The 25,768-nt window shown below is 35.6% G+C and overlaps 1 protein-coding gene across 1 annotated transcript in view; it reads left to right on the forward strand.

The window, feature by feature from the left end:
* The window catches only part of LOC147914443 (uncharacterized), a 300,164-nt gene extending 276,335 nt beyond the window's left edge, over positions 1 to 23,829 (forward strand). Inside the window, exon 3 of the mRNA XM_087444691.1 lies at positions 23,773 to 23,829. Within this exon, the coding sequence (XP_087300817.1) occupies positions 23,773 to 23,817 (45 nt within the window). The 3' untranslated portion in view covers positions 23,818 to 23,829. The remainder of the gene's footprint in view (positions 1 to 23,772) is intronic.
* The last annotated feature ends 1,939 nt before the right edge of the window (positions 23,830 to 25,768 follow it).

The raw sequence follows: 25,768 nt of genomic DNA on the forward strand, positions 1-25,768 counted from the left end.
ATGTTTTGTTTTGTTTTGTTTTTTGTTTGTTTCCCAATTCTACTCTTTTATGTTGTTTATATAGCCATGAGTCAATTTTTCATTATTTTGGAGAGAACAGACATATATTCTATCATCTAAAAATGCTTTTTAGATGATTTTCTGCCCACTTTTCAGTTTCTTAATACTGTAATTTGGGCATGTAAGAATAATTGTGTTGGTAGCCTGTAACAGCCATTTGCTTTTGACTTGGAAAAATAACTGAAATAGAGTTAGAGAACAGGACAACTGGAATTTGTAGAGAGATTATCAGCATTGTAGGCTTTAATAGATGGAATTCCCAGGACTAAGAGAGGTAAAGTTATGCTTCCAAATAAAGTATGATATCAGCAAATTTTTTAACTCTGAATCTATTTTCTTCTCAATATATTTTTTCCAAATCAAGAAATCAGGGGGGAAATAAGATTTATGTGAAAATTTAGTAGAGATTAGAAGAGGTCAAAAACATGGACCAAAAGATAAGGGCTGAAAAGAAAAAGAAATCCATTAGGAATAGGCATTGAGATAAGCGTTTATAGATAGAGCTAAATCTACGTAAAATAAAATAGCAAGTGATCCTGGTTGCATCCTTTACATCTTCTTTATTTATAGTTTGCTTCTTTTAAACCTTGTCCACAATGTACAAAATACAGAGCTTCTGCCCTTTGGCAACTTAGCATTAGTCTACTACACATAGGGATAACTAAAAGCATATAAGAAGGAGGCTGAAGAACCAATTCAGAAGAGTCTTTAGGAGATTTATTTTTTTGGTGTATTTATTTTGTGTTCTTACAATGATTTGGGTGGAAGAAGTTACTTCCACCTCATTCCAAGCTATGCTAGAAGGGCTTCAAGGACATAATTTATAGAACTCAATTGCTTCTAAGTTTGAAAGACATAGTCATTGGTATTTAACAGATAACTGTTAAACTAAAAGGGGCACCTGTCTGAAGTACTAAAGACACATTATGGAGACTTTATGAAGGGAAAGCTCCACTTACACCAAATTTGGACCACACAAAAGGGATCAGACCTGAGGTCATCCTAAAATGAATATTGCTAAAGATGACTGCCTGAAGGTGCAAAGAATCCTCCAAAGACTAGTGGACCATTAAAATCTTGGGCGTAAGGAAGACTTATATGTGGCCATTCAGAGGAGATTGGGCTCCGCATTGAGGAAGACTTGCTCTGCACTGAGGGAGCTTAAGTAGTGCTCAAGGAGAAAAATGTTCCACTAGAGTAAGTGATGGCAGTTGTGTACTGACATCCAGAAGGATTCCATAACAGATTACAATTGTCCCGGCCATGCAACACTGTACTTCTTAATCCCAAATGCCTTCTTCCCTTGGGTCCAATCTTGGAAAAATCAGTGAAGAGTGTGTAGAGTAAGGTAGTGGAAGGAGAAAGATGGAAAAGAGGTTTGGAAATGCTGAGAGAGATGGAAAATGCTGTCAAAGAGATAATTTGCTACATCTGAGTCTACTTTCTCAACCCCATCATTCCCTAATATAATTTTAATCGATTTCATATCTAAGTTTATAGTGAAATTTCTCTCCCCAGCTTCCCTGGAAGGAGATTTCTCTTCTTCTGCCTGACCTTCCTATCTAATTATTATCCCTGTTACATTCATCTTTTAGACAACAAGAGAAAAGGTAAGGGTATCAATAGATGCAATTTCAGGAATCCTTGCAGAGGGGAGTAACCTTAGATTTAGACTGAAAATGCAAGTTAAAATTAGCAGGACTTGCTTATGACTACATATGTCTATGAGGGAAAAAGACATAGAACAGATGAACTTAGGATAATTCCAGGAGGCAGTATATCATTTTTAAGAATGCAAGCTCTGTTACCAAACTAACAGGTTTAAATTCCCACTAACACTTCCCAGCCACGAGACCTTGAAAAAGTTACTAAACTTCTCAATGCTTTGCTTTTCTCGTATGTAGATAAGGAATAATTTTAGTGTCTAACTCTTATTAGGATTCTTTTGAAGACTAATGAGATAATTCACATAACACACTTAGAAAAGAGAGATAATAAGTAGTTAATAAATGGTAGGTGCTAGTATCATCAACATCATCATTACCACCCACCACTACCATCATCATATAAATTCTTCCATGGCTTAAATTGACTGACCCCGAATGAATTTTCCATTTTATACCAAAATTTCAAATGTAAGCTAAGCAAACAAATTGATTAACATGAGGCCATTTAACAGCAGTCAAACTGACCAAATATTTCTCCCTTCCTAGTTCCCACCAGCTGTAGAAGGGATCTTAGAAGGGATCCTGTCCTAGCTTCACATTCCTTTTCTCAGTAATGCAAGATAGCCATGTCAATGAAGCTGTTATATACCTCCCATTAAATATACACTGTCTAACTTGGGATTTACTAGGTGTCAGTCATTATACTATGTACTTTATAAATACCATGTTTAATCCTTAGAATAAACTTCCCTTCCAAGGTAGATATTATTATCCTTATTTTACAGATGAGGAACCTGAAGCTCAGAGAGATTAAGTGGCTTATGACAAGTCACACACATTCGAACTAGTAGTGATAGGATTTAAACATATGTTTTGACTGCAAAAATCATTTTTTGCCCTTAATTGGTATATTTTATTGGGACTTGTTTGATACAGTCCATATGGTTAGCTATAGATTGCCAGGTGTTTAATCCCCTGTGTTATTATTTTTCACGACACAGTAATGTGCATAATGGATACCCTTTGTCCATCCATGGTCATCTCATCTAATCCTCATCTCAACTTTTAGGCTTATTCAATTATTAACTTTCTAGCATCCCTTAACATCACAAAGTCCTGATGCCTACACCATCCCTCACCTCTTATCTATTTTGAATGTTACTAGATAAGAAAACAAGATGACAGTTCAATTATTTTTTTGACACACGGGTATATATGTGGTAGCAAAATAGCTGAGCCAAAATGTTGGTCTTAAAATGTTGGTATAAAGGCAGCCATGTTAAAATGCAATGCTCACTCAAGTGCTATGCGATACCTGGCTTTCTCTAATTGTTTTAGCCATGACCTCAAGATGGCCTTAGTCAATTGTGTTTTGTGGACTGAACCACCAGAATCTTCCATATTAAGGACCAGTTGTTCTTACCACAGAGACTCAGTCTGTGGCCAAATGATTTGTTTGACTTTTGACTGCCTGCTCTAAGCTGTGTTTGTTCAGTCAAAAAGCAGTCTATGAAGATATCACAGACTCTATTCAGTACCTGTCCTCAAGCCAGATAAAAAAAAAATTTAGGAAGTCTTGAGAAATATGCCAAGGGAAAAGGGTACTTCAAAGAAAAGTAATTTCTGATTAAGGAATCTTATAGAAGTGAAGGCTATCTCTCAAGTCTCTCTCTAATGTGTGATAAATCTTTTTCTCTTTCTTTTCTACTCAAATAGAGGGCCATCAATATATCAGCCTGTGTCCTGCCCCTGATTTTCTTTTAGTCACGTGATCTCATGAAAACAAAGTTTTGCTTCTATCACATAGATATGTTTCACCTTCTTCTTAGGAAATCTGACAAATACTGTTCTAGAAAAACCCAGTTGCTGAGCTTAATTGATGACTGCTTTGTGCTCCACTATCATTTGTTCTAGTGACGTTCCAGAGAGCCTGCTCTAATCTAGAAGCAGCCCGTTCCTTGTTCCCTCTTCTTTGAGATTCCTATCAAGCGCAAACACCCACACATTCCTTTACTATACATGCGCTTTACTCTAAAATAAAACCACCATGAGGAAGTATAACTGATGGCACACTTGGATACATCAATAAATTTTGCTTTATAAAATTAAAATACATTCTTGAAATGACTGCTAGTGATTCGAGGTGAAATTTCATGTCTACTGTAATGACAGTAATGCTGCCAATTCCCAGATTCCCTGATCCTACTCCCCCTCCTCTTCTTGTAGTTCCAACTGGGAAAAAGTACTAAATCATACCTACTAGATGCAGTGTCAATAACACGAAGACCGAGTTCTAGCGAAAGGTAGGTGGATAGTAACAGGGAAGTGGTTGGCTCATAGGAGGGTTTTGTCTCTTGCTAGATTCTACTATTCTGACTTCTACTAAGGATCCAGATGAGGTTTAAGGAAGTTTGCACAGAAAAGCCCTTGTTCATTAACCCTAGGTTCTGTGCTCTCTTTAGAAAGAGTATTGCAGCGACATTAAATGTCTCCAAATAGTTTCTAATACAGACTGTGTTACTGATCAGTATTTACAGGTCTCTCTGGGACATGGATTGTTCTTCAGTAAAAATGGAGGTAATAATTCATATTTCCTAAGGTTGTTTTATTACAAAGTGTCTGACACATAATCTTTGCTTCATAAATGCTGCAATTATTATTGCATTATTATTGTTACCAATGTGACAGCTGAGAAATGCATCTCTGAGTGACTACATTCTTGCTTGTCAATCATGCTTATAAGAAAATGGTGTACGCTGGAATTAAAATGGGCAAGAAAAGGTACACAGGAAAGAAGTAAAGGATGTGAATGATTCACTCCCCCTTTACCTTTAACTTAAATTTAAGAAGCTACTGAAGACGAGAGGCAATGTCTGGGTGCCCTAGAACAGGTTATGTCATGTTACAGAGGCCCAGAAAAGGCTAAACAGGCCAGTGGCCTCTTCCTTTGTCTGTGGGAAAATCAAAATCCATGGCACAAGTCAGTATTTTGCTCAGTTAATGATGTCACAATACCTTTTTTTAGGTGAGGTTTAAAATTATAATGTCATGGAATATTAAAGCTAAAAGGGCCTTGGTGATCACCTTGTTAATGTCTGAATTTTATAGATGAAAGAACTGAGGCTGAAGTCATAGTATGATGTGTTCAGAGTCACTCATCTGGTCAGTGGCAGAGATAAAAAAGAATCCTGGTAGTCTCATAGCTAGTATAGATATGAAAGTTTTATATCTGCAGACATTATAAACAGAGTTTCAATAAGAAGCATCTGGAGGCATGAGTGCATTTTATTGTATTCTGCAAGAAAATGGATCTGCAGATAGTTTTATTCCAAGAGAACAATATTCCACCCAAATTAGGTTCAAGAGCTGCCAACAATAAAATAATTCTATCAGCTATTTAAAGTGCAATTATTACTGTGAAGTACTTGGTAGTCTAAGGATGCTTTTATATCACACCAAAACATCTGGCCACTTCAATCAACCGGATGTATTTACATTTTATAGACAGAGCCCAAGTGATGTAGCAAATTTAGAATTTTTGTTTTATTAATTGCAGGATTAAGTGCTGTAAATGTCTGAAACAAGCTGAGTTTTAACAGAGAGAGTACTCAGTTAATATTGGCTTTGCTTATCTCTACTCTGATCTCTTATGTATTTATTTTAAGTTTTAACTCTCAGAGGCCAAACTTATTTCCCTCATTTGGAAATTCTCCGCTGGGATGGATAAGAGGGAATGGGATATATAGATGCAATGTTTATATTTGGTCAGTAAAGATAAATTATTTAAATTAGTCAGAGAAGCATAGCTTGTTATTGTTCTACTAATATTGTAGTTGGTTTAAGATGCATTCCTAAAGAAATAGCCCTATAGTCATCTTTCAAGAAATGAAGCCCAAGAATTCTTTCCTCCTTTTTCTCTTCCAGTCTTCCAGTTCAATTTCCACATACTCTTTTTTTTTTTTTTAGTGCGGAAGGTTGGCCCTGAGCTAACACCTGTTGCCAATCTTCCCCTTTTTGCTTGAGAAAGAGTGGCCCTGAGCTAACATCTGTGCCAATCTTCCTCTATTTTTCGTATGTGTGATGCCGCCATGGCATGGTTTGATGAGTGGTGTAGGTCTGCACTCATCTAGTAGGCAAACTTTCTTAATTTCATTTATTCAGTGAATGTTTATTATGCTTGAACTATTTACCAGGTAGTATGCTAGTTGTTGGATTTGTAACAGTGAACAGGTTAGATGGCCCTTGGCTTCAGAGATCATGGCATTTGACATGGGATACAGAGAGATCATTACACAATGTGTGCTAAGAACCATGACAGAAAAACATATAGGGCACTGACAGATGAAAAGAGAGGCATCTAAGACAGCTTTGAATGTCTTGAATAAAGTCATGTTGTTACTACCCAAAAAGGGGTTCCTCTGCTTGCTGCCAATAGTCAAGAGGCAAGATGGTAGGAGAATAAGGACTTTTTATTACAGATTGCTAGCAAGAGGGAAGATGGCCAATTCAAGTCCAAAAGAACCATCTTAAGGGGGCACAAAATCTTACAGGAATTGTATGTGCTGGGGGGTTATAGGGGAGGGGTTAGGAATACCAACCCTCTGATGTTACAGACTGGGAGTCACCACACCAGATCTTTCAGTTTTCGTTGATGATGGCTATCAGCATAGACTCTCTGTTTGGGGGTCATCACATTCCTAAGGAACTCAAAAGAACAAAGTTATTATCTTATTGCAGCTGGGAGGTACATGCACAAGCAGGGGTTGTAAAATCTACAGAGCAGTTAGATCTCCTTAAGGGTGCGTATCCAGCTGGGTTAGTTTGTTAGAGGTCGTTCAAAGTTACAATAGCTTTTCTTTTCTACAATATAGCTTCCCTATGTCAACCTTGTCTTGAGCTGGTATCAATGTCAAAAAAGAAGGACAAGAAAGAAAGAAAGGGGGAAGGAGGGGTAGAGGGAGGGAAGAAGGAAGGAAGGAAAGAAAACAACCAGTTTGAAGCTGAAAAATTTTTGGAAGCCCAAAGGCAATACTGAGGAGCCAAATGGAGTTGATGATGTTAGGATTAGAATAGTAAGGAAATATACTGGAGAAATAAGCAAAAGTTGGAAGGTGAGTGTAGTAGATGTGGCTGAAAAGTTGCACCTTTATTCGAAGGACACTGGAAAGCAGCTGAAGGATTTTAGGCAGCAGAATGGCCCTCTCATCTCACAATAGACTGGATATTCCACTAACTCATCTCCCCAGTATCATATTCTTCTTTTCACTATTGATTATTTTTCAAATCTACATCTCAATTATCCAAAAACATTTCAGGATTCCCTAGGCCAAGAACTATGCATAATATTTCTTCTTACCTCCAAACTACTTTGAATAAGCATTCGTTACATGACTGATATGTCAATACATGTGCTTGTGAAGGAGAACATTTCCAATAATGGCTAATAAACGTAGAAACATTAAAAGACTTACCAGAGATACAGTATAGAAAATTTAGCTTTCAACTTAGAAAAGGGCCAAAGTGAAAAGGACATATGAGGAAGTAATTATTTCCTGGGTAGCAAAGGAAATATAAAGATATAGAGTTTTATTATTAAAAGACTTTGGAACAAACAAATATGAAAAAACAAAAGAGACTTTTTTTCCTGAAAAGTTTTTGTTTTTTCTTTTTAACTGCAAAGCGTTCTCAGGCTAGAAAAGTATGATATGCACTGATACTGGAACTCATTGAAATGTATCAAGAGGTATGAAAAGCATATGTAAAAAGAGATAACTTCGAAAAACATTTTAGAGTGTTTACTTCATGCTGGGACCATATTAGGAATTAGTCCCTGGCTTCAAGGTGTTCACCGACTGATGCAGAAGACATATATGTAAAATAATAGTTATCCTGTGGCTTATAATAATATATTGTACGTAAGTAACTAAATTCAAGTATGGTTACTAGTCAATGTATTGTCCATTTCTATCTCTTTGCCCTTCCAGTCATGTGCTTTCTTCCCCTCTTAGGCCCATTACCCCAGGGAGACATTATTGATCTAGTTGATCAAATTATGAAATATTCAGAGGACTCCATTTGCTTGGAATCGACATCCATACTTGATTCCATCATGCTTTCAGATCTTGTATGGATATGCCAAGTTTCCCTGTATTTGGCACCTACCTCGCCTGCAAGGGAAATGATACAGGATATACTTTATAGATCTGGCCCTCTGGGCAGAGCCTCAGATTTTCCATTCTCCAGTCTCATTCAGGTAATCAACCAGAGGCAAGAGGGCGTGAGGGGACTATATGATCTAAAGCATAAAAAATGAGTGTTTAATGTGTTCATATCTAGGTGAGCATAGATTGTCTAAGTTAGAGGAAGAAACATTGAATAAGTAAATAAATCACCATATATTTTATATCTATGATGCCATTTATTTTAGTGCCACTGAGTTGATTCTGACTCCTAGCCACCCTGTGTACAGCAGAGCGGAACCCTGTCCGGTCTTTTGTGCTATCCTCTCACTTCTGGCGCTATATACGACAGTGCTCCACTGCTATTCATAGGGTTGTGTTTTGTTTTTTTTTTTTTGGTGAAGAAGATTGTCCCTGAGCTAACATCTGTGACAATTGTCTTCCATTTCATGTGTGAGACGCTGCCACAGCATGGCTTGATGATTGGTGTGTAGGTCCATGCCTGGGATCCGAACCGTGATCCTTGGGCCACTGAAGCGGAACGTGCAAACCTCACCACTATGCCACCAGGCCGGCCCCCATGTATAGGGTTTTCATGGCCAATTTTTTTGGAAGTGGGTGGCCAGCTCCTTCTTCCTAGTCTATCTTAGTCTGGAAGCTCCGCTGACACCTGTCCTGCTGGTATTTGAAATACTGGTGGCATAGCTTTCAGCATCACAGCAACATCCAGCTGCTACAGTATGACAACCAACAGTCGGGTGGTGTGGTTCCCTGACAGCGAAACAAACCAGGGCCACAGCAGTGAGAGTGCTGAATCTTAACCACTAGACCACCAGGGCTGACTAGTGATGCGGTATAGCCATATTTTTTCACATTGGTGTTCTTCTTGAATTGGTTAGACATTATGTGGTCAGATATTCTGAATATTTCCATTGATATTAGTATAATAGAAAACGTTCCATTTGAAACACATTTTCGTGAGCAGTATTTTTAGGACTTATATCTCTACCAGGGATACAGTTGTTGCTGAGCCATGTTTCACTGTAGCAATCAGTGATTTTCATCCATGTGTAACTGAACAAATTGAAAAACAATCTGGCACTGTCTCATTAAAAATACATTTTAAATAAAAATTTACTTTTTGTTTCATAAGTATTAATTAAAATAAATAAAATATCATGTCATTTTGATCAACTGTACACTACTAATAAAGATAATGATTCAAATTAGAAAAAATTTAACATTTAGGGGATTTTAGGACAGGAACTTAAAAAAATTTTATTTTCAGTTCATATAGATATTTGTGAGGCAGGTAAATACCATAGTGTGAATGATAAAATTTACAGTATAACAATATTTTACACTAAGATAAGATTCCACGGGGAAAAGTGGAATAGATAAAGAATAAAAGGAATAGTGTATAATTTTAAGTTCTTAAGAAGTAGGCATCAAGGTCTATGGTATTTAGATGCTATGCAACCCCTTTTAAATCATGATGGAACACAGTTTTATAATTTTCAATATTTAAAATTCGTTATACATTATATTCTTTACACATATTTAAATCAATGATAACAACTACAAAAATCAACTTAAAAATGTATGAGGGGCCCACGGTTATTTTGAAAATTCTTTTAGCATTTACCTAAGCAAAAAGTTAAAAAACCACTGTTCTGCTTGACATTTAGTTTAATTTTACTGGATATGTGGGAATCAAACTGTAATGCTGAAATAGGTGAAAAAACAAACAGAAGTTCATATAGAAACAGAAACTCAGGGAGGGATAAATAATGGGCAGAATGAGAGAGCTAAGTAGAAATTATTTTCAGAGCAGTGAGCATCAAGAGAGAGGCAAGAAGTGAATGGTTGGGAAGTTGGAAGATCTTACATGCATATAATTCTAGGATGCATGGTCTCATGATACAAAAATACCCCTATTCTACTTACAGTGTTTGCTGTGATACAGCCTCCAGGTCGCCCTTTCAGGACGGAAGCCCTCATTCCTTCACCTGTCATTCTAGGAAATTGACTTTGGCCAAAGAAGCTACCTCGCCTGAGGTCATACCCTCCCTCTTCCCTGGGTTGATGCTATGATACAAAGGGATGTCCCATACCCATTTTTTTTTAGTTTGAACCGTGTATGAAAACACTTCCCAGTTTCAGAACTCCCACTGGGGTCAGTTGAGGCTCTTCTGTTGCAACTAGATGGCAATCCAAATTTTCCCTTTGCCCAACCCTGCTTCTTTTGCATCTTTCCAGATATTATAACCAAGGGCCCTCCCTGATAAAATTTGCACATGCAAATCTCAATTTCAGAGTCTGTTTCCTGGGAATCGCAGCTTAAAACATCTTGTTGGCAAGTTATTAGCATTATCAACATTTGGTCACAGAGGCAACTACATCTAATTCTAAATATCCTAAATTAATATTAAATACTAATTGATGAATAACAGTTTAAAATACAGAAACTCCTGCATTTAAACATGATAATTGTGTGATTTCACGTTCGGCAGATAACATTATGATCTTCATGGGTACCAATCGGCCAGTAAGTGCTACACTACGGTAAAGAATCTATAGGAAAAATGATAAAATAAGATCACTGAAAGTCTTAAAATGCTGGAATAATTTCAAATATTTTTTGGAAGTGTGACTTTGAAGACCTTTTTGTATCTTTAAAAAAAGAGATGCTTGTTGGAATGAGAAATTCAAAGCAAAAGTTTTCTCAGAATCCCTTTTTCCTTGATATCCCTTAGAAAATTTCAGTCTACATGAATTTGTTTAGTATTTTACTATAGACTAGAGACTTAAAAATTGACATCAAGTGCTTTAAAAATGCAATAGAAAGAGTAGAGTAAAATCAATAGTAGTGTGAGGAATGACTTGAACAGCTTGTATTTTCACAGTGGTCATCAAAAAGTAATTTTATATCCAATAATTTGTATCGATTGTTTGTGAAACTGTAATGCATTATGCCATAAGCCTGGTTGTGCAGTTATAAATATATGTACCATTTTGTTGGTCTTGTTTTCTTTTTTTTCTCATTAAGTTTCATTTTCTCTAAAACCAATCTTATTTTGTAGTGTTTGTATGTAGAGGCGAGATCAGAACCATGACTATTAATTCAAAATACCTTCACCAACACATGGGGTATTCTCCTCTTTGGGTAATAAATAACAAGGGCAAAATATGTGAAATATTACACTACTCCAGAGAAAGTACTTTTGGAAACATCTACAGTGTGATCATCAGCTACTAACTTCTCCCAGGGCCCATATTGAGATATTTCATTAAAAGCCTGATTGTGCCGTTTAAAAGCCAAAAAGATGCATGCCTAGGATATATTCAGAATAAACCCTCCCAATATATCTAGAATGTCTATCCTAGATAGAGAGGACATTACCTCACCAAACTTTGTATTGCTCTTGGCTGCTGTATTAAGCCTATCCATTGGTAGGACTCCTTCCTTCTTTTGCTCTTTCAGTCATAACACTCTCTAGGATGGGAATGCTACAATGAAAAGGTTTAGTTGATTTACTTATTAAAGTGCTAGAGTAAGACATACTTGATATAAAGAACAACACATTTTTCCTTTATAATCTTCATAGGGACTTGAACTGGGAGAAGAAATCCTGATTCTAGGAGGCAGGCCTCTTTGCTGATTGCCACAGTGCGTATTTATATCAATTTGGAGGGAGAAGTTGGAAAGCCCTGAATTACTGTGAATAATAAGAAGAAGGAAGAGGAGGAGAAGGAGGGGGAAAGCCAGGGGAGGAAGAAGAAATTGCATCAAGTGAAGAAGGGAGACAACAGCCTATGAGGATTTTAATTAGTTTGCTAGGATATGTGAGGAAAAGGTCTCTCCTCTAGCTCTCCTTTGATTGAGTATATTTCTCAATACCGGTGTGTGATGAAAGCAGATCCTTTCTGGGGAACAAGAAAAGGAGCTGAACTCTGATTATAGAAGGAGGGAAGATTCTGAAAGCATAGGCTTAACTCGACAACCTCTAAAGTTTAAGCAGATATGGCTTTTAACTACAGCTCTAGCATTTACTGTTTGTGTGACCTTGAGCAACTTACTTAACTTCTTTGAGTCTCATTTTCCTCATTTAAAAATAAAGACTATTAATACCTATTTGAAACTTGTTAGAATTTAATGAAAAGTTTCATTGATTTATTCAACAAATATATGCCTAGAATTGTTCTGTGTCCTGGTTAACAGCGCACAAAACAGAAGTTCCCTGATCTTAAGAAGTTAATACATAAATCAATAAATACACAAATTAGACAGTTACAGATTGAAATGATAAAGATATGATGAGTGATAGATCCAAGATGAAATGATAAAGGTTCATTGCTTTAGAGAAGAAGTGTGTTTTAGATGGGTTGACCATCCAATGAGCTTTTTCTGAGATGACATTTTGGTTGAAAAGTGACTAGCAGAACCCAGCCACTGAATAGCCTGGAGAAAAGCATCTAAGGCAGAGTGAACAGCATATGCAAAGGCCCTAGAATGCAAATAAGATGGATGTAGAGGAATAAAATTGCCAGAGCACATTGAGCAAGGCAGAATGCAGTCTGAGATGAAGCTTTTAGTCAGCACACAATAACAGTAGCTACTGAAATGTTCTACTATTCATTGAAGCTCTAAAACTGTTTCTATTACAATTGTATTGGAGAATTGATCTCATGTTGGCAGGATATTATTGTATCTAGTGGTGAGGTGTTTAATGAGTAAATTGCTAAACTAGCAGGCAGTATATTGAGTTTTAATTTACAAACTTACTACTGACTTCCTATATGAACTTTTGAAAGTTATATAATCTCAGCCTAAATATCAATGATTCTCTCATTTCACCTGTATGATTCTTATAAAGCTACCCTAAGAATTCAAATCAGAAATATTATAACTAGAAAGTTCTTTATAGTAGATATAAGGTGCATCATATAACTTAATTATAATGATGTTGTTGGTTGTGACCATCAGGGTAAACATTTATTAGTTTGTAATTAAATTGAATTTTTATTAAAATTAAGAATAACTTATCATTTTACTTTATTTGTTTAATTTGTGATTTATAATTGCCACTTTCCTTAGTAGTTTTGATGCAACAATCCTTAGTTGGTAGAATCTATGTCAATATATAAATTATCTATAAAACACAAAAAAACTCCTAATGAAAATGGAAAGAAGTATCAGACAATACTAGGACATTTTGAAATACATGGTGTCAAGAATTGTGAAGGATATGAGATTTTACCCTATGTTATGAACAGAATTGTGTCTCCCTCTCTCCCCCATAGTTTCATATGTTGAAGACTATCCGCAATGTGACTCTGTTTGGAGATAGGGCCTTTAAGGATGTAATTAAGCTTAAATGAGGTCGTAAGGGTAAGGTCCCAATCTGGGTGGGCTGGTGTCCTTATAAGAAGAGGAAGAGACACCAGAAGTGTGCATGGACAGAGAAAAGGCCACACAGCAAGAAGGTGGCCTTCTTGCTACACAAAGGCCACTATGTGTAAACACATAGCAAGAAGGTGGATCTCGCCTCCACATCTACAAGCCAAGGAGGAAGGCTTCACCAGAAACCAACCCTGCTGGCACCTTGATCTTAGATTTCTAGCCTCCAAAACTGTGTCATTTAAGCTATTAAGTCTGTGGTATTTTTTATGGTAGCACATGAGACAAATACTAACTTCCAAACTAACAAGTTAGCCTACGTCACGCTTTTTCATGAAAGCTGGCAGGATCCACATGATTATTGGGTCAGAGACAAAGGCCTTTATGACTCACAATAATAACAGTAGAGAAGGTATCAACACATTGTCTTGTGCTGGTTCTCTAAGCCTCATTTCCCAGAGGATGAGACAGAGGGACAAGTGATACCTACACACACTTGGGTTGCATTACAGTAGAGGAACCTTGAGCTAAGGGAAACAGACTCTTACAATGGGGGTGAGCGTGCCTTCCTTTTGCTCTGGAGGCTATAATTAAAACTGCCTTATCTTCTAGAGGGAGACACTATTTCTATCTTACAAGGCCATTCATTGCTATCCAAAGACCCTTCAAAAGATAGTCTGGAACAAAGGCAATCAAGATCTTTACTTGCAAAATGTACTAAAACGTGAGTTCAATGGAAAATTGTCTCTCAGTACAGGCTTGCTCTTATAAAGAAAAAACAATGTCTCAGGAAAGTTATGTTCACAAAGAAGCTTCATTGAAGAATCTCATGGTTCTTATATGAAAGATAACCAACAATTTCCATCTCAAAAGTCTGGTGTTTATACAATTTGTCATATTATTTTATTATATGAAGTGGTTTTCTAAGTGAAAATGTTCCTTTCCAAGTACAGTAACCTTGGGCAACACAACCAATTTATTGGGTGAATGTTATTGATAAATTTAACTTCAGTCTCTTTGTCAGATAAGTAAGTTTAGAGAGGATAGTAATAAAGAAATGGATCTTCTGACTAACGGAAGTATACAGCTTTAAAGATGGAGCCCTGATATATTCTTTTATTTCCATTAGATACAATTATTACTGATCATTTTCAATGATTTCAAGGAGTCAGTTACAATTTGTAAGACTTCTTTCCTCTTCCCACCCCTCCAAACATAGTTTTCCCAGAAATGGATTAAATATATTGACTCACTCTTATCCTAAGCATGTTCTATACTTCGTCTATACACAAGGACTCTCTTAAATCAAATAATGCACCTTCTCTTGTATTTAATTCTGAAATGCTGCCTATCAAAAGCCAAATCTATTATGGAAAATTATTTAAAAAATCCTAGATGAATGGCAATAGGCTTTAAAATCAGACTTTCTAGAGTTCTCAGACACTTCATCCTTAAATGCATTTCTAAGTCCCTCAATGAGCTTTACTATTGTGATAATTCTGTGACTCTACATGATATCCTGCTTTCAGGAAAGGTCTGGGACACAGTTTTAACTTTGGAAATAACGTTTGTTCCCTTCTGCAGTCTGCCACAGTGTGATTTGTGGTTCTTCACTGAAGAAGCATAGTAACCTCAGGTCCCTTAATGTCACCATTAAATAGGAGACAAAGCTGAGCTATATCATTCAATAGCCTCATACCACTGTTATGTTTATTTAAGCAACAAATCTGTTAGTGATCACACTTCACATTTAAGTGTAAAGCACAAAATATTCTAGCAAGAACAGAGAAGAAAAGCCACTACTAAGTATACATTGGCATGTGGATTCTAACTTAACTTTTATCTGTACTTAAAAAAATCTTTTCTTCCCCCTTGCTTCCACTGACAGTTAACTACAAATCATTTTCAAATCAACATCTCAGCTCTCACGAAATTCATTATTTAGGTTCAGATAAAAATTTAATTTATGCTATTATATTGTCCACTAATTCTTTGAATGTTCTTAGTCTATCAGTGTAGAACATTTCTAAGTACTAAGAAGCCTCATACTTCTCTGGTGTTTTTATTACTTTCTCTGAGAAGGATTTTAAACTTGTTATTTATGAAGGTTTTTTTTTTTTTTGGTGAGGAAGATCGGCCCTGAGCTAACATCTGCCAATCCTCCTCTTTTTTTGCTGAGGAAGACTGGCCCTGGGCTAACATCCATGCCCATCTTCCTCTACTTTATATGGGACGCTGCCACAGCATGGCTTGACAAGCGGTGCATCGGTGCGCGCCTGGGATCCGAACCGGGAGCGTACGCATTTAACCACTTGCGCCACTGGGCCAGCCCCTGAAGGTTTTGTTTTTGCGCCTACTTTGTGCCTATTTCAATCAGTCAGTCTAGTAATCAAACGTTGTCTTAAAGCAGCCCGTATTATCTGAACAGTTTAGATATCAAACAGACAGGCCAATTTTAACCAAAGAGAACTTCCTTTAGAATCATTGATACCCTACCATTTCAAAAAGAACATGTACTAAGGAAATCATCCTTGGTAATTCATATAAAATGATAGTTATATTTAGGGCCAGCTACAGGGGTATGCAACCTGCGCAGTCACACAGTACCCCGTGCGTAGAACGATCCCATGCTTGCTTAATATTTGACTATCATCTTGAAATTTGTAATTTTTGAATAAGAGGACCAAAGTTTTCATTTTGTACTGTACCTCGCAAATTATGTGGCCAGTGCTGGTTATATTTTATGATGTATTTATTATTTTATTTTGATTTTAATTCATCTTCCTAGGAGCTGTCACGCACCAGCTCACACAGCTAACTTACCCCAGACGCAGGGATATGAAGTTGCTTTTTTTTCAAGTGTGGATGATAATGGGCATTCTTTCATATCCTCCATGTTTGTATTCAGATATCCAGAGAGGGAACTGAATTGATATTTGGATGAAGAATCAGTCACAAAAGAAATTTTTACAAAACTTTCTTTAATTAACAGTGGAAAAAGTTATAGAATGCTGAATATATCGGTAAGACATAACAAAGATAGGATTTGTGTATTTCTTCTTATAAATAAGAATTGCAACACATAAAAAAGAAAAAGCTAAATAAAATGAGTATATAGCCTAAAATGCCTGAAATTCGTTGTCATAGTTTTATATAAAATCACATAATTTAGAGAAATCGATACAGAAGTTAAAATATTCAGATAAAGACCAGATGGGGAAATGACCTTAAAATGCAAGATGAGATTCTGATTAGGCATGCAGCTAATGTCTGTACATCACGGGTATTTGGGAGAGAATATAATATTTCTCTCTCCTTTTTTTTTTAAATTTGGAAACTACAATTCTTGGAGGCAATGGCTTCCATAGCAGGCCTGCAAGCATTCTGCTCTTGTCTAGGTAAAGGGTGGTTGCTGAACTGCCAAGCTCCCATCACAACTTTTCATGTTTTTTTATATTGCTCTCTATATCTCTAAATCCACACAACCCATCACTGTAGCATCCTGCCACACTCAACATCCACAGAAAAATCAGAATAAAAGGAACTACAGTAAAGAGTTAGAGATGGTTAAACTTTAATGTCTGCTGCTTAATTCTTATTAGTCTCGTCTTGAATTCATTAAGGCATGAGCACATGGGCCAATACATGTTTATGTAATGGTTAAGATATTCTCCTGTTTGAAGATTCAAGAATAGATCAAGAAAAGCCCCTAAGGCCCCTTCTAGGCCTACTGTAGTATTTGCTATTGAATTCATAAAAAGGTGCCCTGCAGGGTATAATCACCTCCTAGCAGAAAGAGAAGATGAAACATTTATTTAAAATGTATAAGAAGGCACAATGTCAAGTAGCAGCATATATTAAAATATATGGAATTTTTGGATCTGTCAGCAGGGTACTCTGCTCTTCTTTAATGTCATTGTAGCATATAAGAAGATTGCAAAGGGAATACAACTTTCAGATATTTAGGCCTGTAACGAATAAACATCTTCATTTGCACTGGATAAAAATTAGAGAGTAGTAAAAGTGTCTTTACCACTAGTTTGTATGCACACTTTAAGGCAGAATGTGCTTACATCTCATTTTATCATCAACACCATCGGCATTTGAGAGATGTGTTAATTGGGCTACTTCTTAAAGAATGAAGTCCTTTTGAGTAATTGAGGGCATTATGCACATAGTATTTATGACAAGAATTAATAATCCTTTTATAGTAAAATCTTAAATTCTTAAATAATAAACTGGTATCACAGCATAGGGCAATGTGCAAAGAATCTTTGCCACTAGCCGTTTGTTTAAGCTTTCTAAGTCTCAGTTTCCCAATCTGTGAAACTACAGGTTGGCTAAGAGATATCATTTTCATTTGAGCTATTATGTTACTCTATCTTCATAAGATCTGTGGAAAGGGTTAATTATTCATCATCTATATTTGAGACTCACAGTTTCATCACTTTACTTATTCATTCATTTGTTCATTTATCCAACAAGTTTTGCTTGACTACTATCAAACACTGTCCTTAGCTCTGGAGACTCAGTGACAAGGCAGGGTGGGGCGGGAGGAGGTGGGGGAGACATCTTCTGGCCCTTGTTTAGCTTACAGTCTAGTGAGTGAAGCAGACAATAATAAAAGAATGACAGAAGTAAACAAGGCCTTGAAACTGTGGTGAATATCATAATGAAGGATTACAGAGAGCTGGGAGTTGCATACTATCTAGTCAAGAAGAACAAGGAAAACTCCCCTAGAAGTTCTCAAGAGAGAACTGAGAGCTGAGACAAAAGGCAGAGTTAATGATATGAGGAGGTTAGAGTCAGGACTGGAGGAGAGAAGGGCAAAATCTTGGTTGATAATGATGTGATTTAATAAAAGACAAAATTAACAAATTTCTTGTTTCAACAATGGAATCCTTGTGATTTACTGGCCCCAAACGTAGGTTATGGAAGTGTTTCAATGTGCCTATAAGTTAAAAAGTTGCTCTTCTCACTTTTGTTTCCTTTCATCTAATTATTATTTTTTTAGCATGTTGAAGGGTTGATACTCATTGAAACACTACTTATTTTAGCACTAGCCAAGGATGAATTAATGCTACTATTTTAAATGGATGATTATGCAATAAATCAGCCTTATTGTGATATTTTCCATGGTGCTTTTGTTTCATGAAAGGGAAAAAAGAGAAGTTCACCCATTGACCTTCCTGTTTGTAGGCTTACTTACTGACAGAGCAGGCTTACACCTGATATGGTCGTGAATACCATACATATTTGGAGATACATTAATTGGAACCCTTCTTAAAGAATGAAGTTTCTGAGTAATTGAAGGCCTATGTGTATGTAGTGTTTTTCATATGAATCAGTAAGTGCTTTTATAGTAAGTCCTCACTTTCTAATAGCACCACAGAGAGAGAGCTTGTTATCAATTTGATCATCTCTTTTTCATTTGGGGGCTGACCTAATGATTTAAAGTCACTGCTCTGTCCTTATAAAAGTTAACAGATTTCGCATTGTAGTCTTAAAGAAGTTTTAGCAATAGCTGATTTCCAATATCAATTTTCAAATTCAGACTTGAATAGCCATCATAATACTTAATTAACTCCAGTGAAAAATAAATATACAGGAAACTTTTCTTTATGAAAATTAGGACCGCATATCAAGCTTTATGTATTTAAAAATACTTATAAAACAAACTCTGAGAGATTCTGATTACGTGGGGAGATAATGATGATTCAATAACGCATTTCCCGGAATGACAGCTAGTGATATCTGTAAATGGCCTTTGGTAGAAGAAAGAAAACACAGTGCTCCAATCAATACACAGATAGTCTGTAATGTAAAGATTAGGATCAGAATATTTAAAAATTTAATACTTTGCCACTCCATATAGCACTTTGGAAGTCAATATCTTTGGAAACCTGGTACATTTCTCTTCTTTGAAAGCATTATATATTTAAAGTTTTTAAATTATTTATCTAGTCTATGTGATTAAAAATGAAAAAAGTTAGTCCATCCATTATCTTCTGCAGCTGCTGTCTGGATATTAGTCCCCTCTCTCTGCCTCTTAAATCCTTGATTTTTTTTCTTCCTACCCTGTAAAGAAAACTCAATAGATACATTAAGGGAGCAAAAGAAAACATCATCTACTCAGTAACATCAGAGGATGTTGCTGCTTAAACAGAGGGTAAAGAAGTCTGTGTCTGAACAATATATTCAAATATTTTTACTCAGCTTTGTTACTTTCACATCAGAAGTCAAAAATATGGTGTAGTTTAAGTGGCAAGAAGGCACATCGGGTCTCTTTTCCTGGCCAGTTATGGCTGGGGCTTTATTTATCTTTTTAAAAATTTATTCTCAAAGTTACTTCAAAGTCAACTCTTTGAGAATAAGTACATTTTAATTAAATTCTTTTAGTCTTTCCTCTCTAAGAATTGCTGTTGTGAGAGGGAAGGCTCATATTTAAATAAAGCGGGTAATTGTCTTAAAAACAGTCTTCAAATTTAATGTAATTTCTCATACCAGTTTAATTTTATGGTCATTAATTTTCTTGCTTCTAAAGGTTTTTTTTTCTTATATACTTCCTTTAGATTGTACTGATATCAGCGTTGTTGGTTTTCCAACAACGTCTTCCAAAGTCTTATTCAGTTTGGATTACAAAATGTGATTTTTGTTATTTGTTTAGGGAGTTTCTACTATTAATAGTGAAATAAGTTTGTTTTACTATCTTACCACATCTTTTTTTTCACCCTACCTCACTAATCTTTTTATTCCTATTTTAGCATGGAAATATTTAATATATCTGAAGAAGCGAATATTGTAAAATATGATGTATCTAAAATATCAAAGAAATTTAGCAATATTTAAAGATGAGAGAGAAAGTTAGACAGGAGAATATTTTATATTCCTCTATTTTATGCTAAAAGACCTTAGAAAGAAATCCCTTAGATCATCCCATAGAAAAGTTCTCCTTTTGTTCCATGGAGATCCCCTAGTGCCACTTGGCTCTCAGGAACGTTGGCTGTTATAGCTTCAGTGCATTGACCACAATGGATAGCAATCCTATTCTGAGATTAAGGCCAAGTAGCTCTAAGATTAACATGTTCTTTTCTACTTTATCTGAAGCAAAATAAGCAAGAGATTGGAAAGAGGATCCAGGCTAAGATTCTTGGTGTTTCCATTAGTTATGAACAGAGTATTTAAGAGTGACAATGAGTTATGTGTTTTACCACTTTGGAGCATTGTGTTCAAATACGTATATTTTGTGGAGGTGAATTTTTAGCACAATACAAACTGAAAAAATTCTAATGATATCAGTCCAGTAGGGAGAATCTTCAGAGGATTTTACTATTTCTTTTATCGTAAATCTCATTCTAACTAGAAGCGAACAGTTGATCTCCTTCTGTTGTTCTTGAGATCAGATTTTGCCTGAGACTACAGAGATAAATGGGGGTGTTTCCAATATTGCTGTTTTATGATTTATAAAAATATGGAATGTATGGTGATAACAGAAGTTTATATTCTGCAATCTTTACTACTTCTCCAGTTCTGTAATCCCGCAATTGTTCTTACACCTTTCGGTAAAGGGTGCTTTTCACTGGTCTGCCTACTGCAATAAGAGGTTATATTCAGAATGATGTTTTTTGAAGACAATATCAAGATTTAGAAATAAATGATTGAACTCATAGTGGTGTGACAGCATGACATATACTCTTTCTATGAAGTGAACATAAGAGAAATTTTAAGTTAAAAACTTTAATTTTTAGAAAGATTACGATTGTATGCTTACAATTTATTAGGGGTAGAAAAAGTATCTTTAGTCAACCTGAATGCTTCACTTCCGTCTTGTTAAATTTTCCTTCTTTGTGACTTAGCTAATTTGTCTGGATCTGTTCTAGTATGTCTCACCATTCTTGTCCAATCTGGATTGCATTGTAGTATTGCAGTCTCATTTCTGGATCATAATTACTTTTTGTTAAATACCATTATTCAGAGCAGACTTAGCATCCAGGATCTACGTCTATCTTAGCATCAATGCAACCCAGCTATCCTCAGGATCCACCAGCCTCTACATACAATAAGATCACAATATTAATATTCGAAGTTTGATGGCTTCTTCTCTTCAGTGCACTGTAGATTATCTATCACCTTTCAAAATCTTCTCAAGTCATTAAAAATAATAAGGGCTAACATTTATCAAGTTACTTTAGTATGTGCCTGACACTGTGCTAAGTGCTTTATGTAGGTTTTCAAATTAATATTCATATCAAATCTAAGAGGTAGGTAGTGTCATTATCCTCTGAATTTGAACCCAGTTCTCTATAAACCAGGAGCCTATGCTCTTAAATTCTTAATATGCTATTTCCTGGAAATGCTTCACATTTACTCACAAATAGTCCTTTCATGTTCCTCTTTTGTGCTCTTCTTTTTTATGTCTATTTTCAAAACATCACTTGGAGGTAGATAGCAAGCCACCTTGCTGCACTTTATCAATGTCCTCCATGAGAAGTCCGCCTTGCTCACCATTTTGGAGCTATAGAGTTCCCAGACTATTGTATTGCCCTAAGACACTAGATTCCTTTATTTTCTCTGTTTAATTCTGTTGCTTTTTTACTTGCTTTCTAATTTGAGTATTTTCTATTTGCCTGCCAGCTTATTCTGTGTTCCTGTGATCAGCCTTTTGTTCCTGCTCTTATCACTGGAGGGCTATTTTATTAGTTGAAGATTTTTGTTAGAAAGAGTGCTAAAGTATAATTTTCAAAAAGTTAAACACATGACTCTCATAATAATATAAAATGAACATGTCGAAGTTTTTATTTAACTCTAATGAAAGAATCAGTAAGATATTAAACCTGGTTTGAAAAAGATTTTGAGGAATTGGGATTTTTATAGTTTGTCAGTTAAAGAAATGCAGAAGTAAAAAATAGAAACGTTATTGGTTAACAGTTAATGCTACTAGACAAGAAATGGTAATCTTGGGGTTACTTTTCCTCCTGACCAGAAATCATTTAAATTGCTATTGTTGAAGAATCATTTGCAATGCTCCTAGACAAGGATTATTTGTAATGCTCTTAGATAAGAATCATATGTATGGCTATCAGTTTTCTAAAAATTAATCTCTAATATTACAGATTTGTAAAATATCCTAATAAACAGTACATTTGCAGTCAAACGAAGGTACATACCCTAGAAAATCAGATAATCTTCAGGAAGGGTGGGCTGATTCCAAACCTATATTGAAAATACCCCGAATAATCTCCTAGCATTTTTCCAAGTTTTGGATAAATTTTCATAGGTTTAATTGCCAGAGTTAAATATGGCTGAAAATGGATCCTCTGTAGTGTAGAAACTTGGAGATCATGACAATCCTTTATAAAACTAGTAAGCATCTCTTGTCTGACAAAGGTCAGGCTTTTTGTTTTTTCTATTTAGCCATTTCATGCTTACCGGCCTATAGTCTACAATGGTGCTCTTGTATAAAATGTGATGTAAGAGTTAACTTAGATAAGAACATTTCTCCACTATTCAGAGTGGCAGAGGACTTTTCTCTGACCAGACTTTGTAAGCAAATGACTAAGATGGGAAATAGCTGAACTGAATTTTGAGTCCTTTATTTTAGAAAATTGTTTTTGACATAGGTTCTCAAGAACTAAAAGGAGCCAACTTTGGGGGAAAATGAAGTGCTAATGACCCTCAACATCAAACCATTTGAAGAACCATATTCAGAATAAAAAATGGCAAACTCAGACGCTGAAGATAAATGAACTCTTTTCATTAGAATGTATGGAACCAAAGAAAAGGACGTTTTTAATTTAATTCAAACTGTCTAGCCAGGACTTGCACTTACATTCCTCTAAGTGGAAATATTTGACTCCTGTTTCTTGGTAACACAATAGGATCTCAAAAATATTTATTGAATTTTAATGCTAATAAAAGCCAAAGAATTATTTGTGAATACCATTCCTTATTTTCAATGAAAACTGTTTCAATTATATTGGTTTGTACAGAAGTTATGTTTAAATGTTATGTCCGGTGATTGTCTAGAATTATATTTGCTTTTGCTGTTTTTCCTCCTCTCTTCTGTTAGCTGTTGCCGTATTGGAGTATAACACCCTTAGGATCCTACTGAATTTCACCAAAAATTCTGAGCTATGAGAAAAGCAAGTTTAACAATGAGAAAAGAAAACAAATTTTAAATATTATGAATTTACTTAATAAATATTTATGTAGCCATTCAAAATACTTATTATATATGAATTGTAAAAAGTTAAAAAATTTTCCCATCTTCTTTATTGATGTATGCCGTCTAATATCAATGTTGGAAACAATAATCAAGATTTCTATCTTCATTACTGTTAACAAATTTCTTCCTACTACCACCTTGAGAAAATTCACATTTTTGCTCTCTTTCTACACATATAAGCTATCATGGATTTAATTTAGGATGCTTATTTAAGTGTTTTCCCTTCAAATCATGTTTTAGGGCATGGAGAAAGGAACTGGGAAACTTGGATATTACCAACTTTAAGTGAGCCACCCATTTATTTTGTCTCCAGCAGCATGCGCACTATGGAGTCATTATACTTAGCCAACGACACTCAAAGTTTTCTTCTCTCAAATCTTTTGAGGGATCCCGTCATCATAACAGAGTCTGTTGAACACGTTCATCAAAAAAGAGAAGGTATGTATGACAGGATTTTAGTATTTCCAAGTGGCTCAGAAAAAGAGTAAAGTAGCAACAGTTTTCTCTTTCCAGTCAGTGGTTGAGAGGATATGTGGAAGAAATAAAAAATGTAACCCAGCTCTGGACGGGACCATGGAGGAACAAGCAAGGGGACAGAATATCAAAAATAAATTTTGCTGTCAGACATTCTAATACAATAAGCCCTAAATATATGTAAAAACCATTGTCTAAAATTTATAGCTATCAAGAGCCCTCACGATGAGAAATGATATTTTTAAGAGATATTCTGTTTTTGAAATAATATCTTGTATTTCCCCAAATAGCATATTTTTACATGTAGGACATTGACATTGATTTTGGTGTCTTGTATTCTACAGTTAGTCAAACAAAGAGGGAACGGTGAAGAATTTGAAACAAATATTTTAAATATTTTGATATCTTTAATATAGCTGTGATAGAAGCTTCTGAACAGAAAATGTAGAAGATATGGTTTTCTCAAATATACACAACCTGGTGTCCCCCAATCACCCCCTAGGCATATTGAGCATCTTCCTGATGACTTTAAGATGGAAGCATTTTATGAAATATTTGATGTGAAAGATTTATTATAGCTATAATTTAAACTTTGGCAATGACTACGAACAGCAACATGTATTAATAGTAGAAACTAATACAACAATATTAAGCTGAAAGTTTGACACACGCTAAGTAGTTTCTCCACCTACAGTTCAAATGTGAAGAGCGTGGCACACTGGAGGCAATTACATTTTCAGAATGAAATAAATTATAATTCCTGATCCTTGCGCTCATTCACTTCAAGTCTTGCTCGATTGCAAAATGTAACCAGAGATTTAATAACTAGTGCTACCCTGAGAGGATGCTTTAGGAATAAATTTAGATTAGAAATTGTATATTCACCTTCTCTACATAACTGGCAGATTTCTCTCTCTTGCTGAGGAGCAGACCCTTAGAGCTCACTCACCTTTCTGTACTCCATAGACACTTGTGCATTTGCAGCGTAGCTCTTTCAGCCATGATCTAAAATAGCTCTTCTCCAAACCAACTTTTTTTTTTTTTTTACAAGCCATTACTGACTTATCTGGGTAGCAGGGATTTGATAAATGCAGGTGTAGAAAACCCAGTAATGGGTGAACAAGACATGGAGGGCTCAGAACCTTATTTCAGAGGAGGGAAATGCAAAATAATATTTAATTTGAAAATAGATGGATGTTCCCAAAGTTCAGTATGAAGAGATGGAACAAAAGATGTGTTTTGAGTTCAATGCAAGCTTTTTGAAGGCGCTATTTGTATTAGTCAATTATGTAAGTGGTATTTAATTTGGTTCTGGACCCCAAATTTTCCTCTTCTTCTTCCTCTTCCTTTTTTTTTTTTTGTATAGACCAAATTTAATTCCTTTCCAGGCTTGAATTGAGCTGAACCCACTCAGTGCCAATATCCTGCAAGCTTCCCTTCCCATGATACCCCTGAGGAACTGGTACTGTGTTATGTTCTTGCCTTATGAACATGAATCCATACTTTAATACTGGCACTACTACTCATTCTCTGCCACTTTGTTCTTGTACTGTAATTTGTTTTAAAATCTCTTTGCATTATTAGACATTGCTTGCAATTGTAAATGTAAAAAGAAACATTTCAAGCCTTAACGTTGCTTGACCTCTTTGAAATTGTGTATCACACGTTCTTCCTCAAAATTCTTTCGGATTCTGCACCAGCGTTTCAGATTGTTTCTACCCCATCCTAGATGACTGTTCCTTTTCCATCTCACTTATGAAGT

Source organism: Ceratotherium simum, chromosome 20, assembly GCF_057802395.1.
Source record: "Ceratotherium simum simum isolate JZ-2026a chromosome 20, ASM5780239v1, whole genome shotgun sequence".
In the NCBI taxonomy this organism is placed as follows: domain Eukaryota; kingdom Metazoa; phylum Chordata; class Mammalia; order Perissodactyla; family Rhinocerotidae; genus Ceratotherium; species Ceratotherium simum.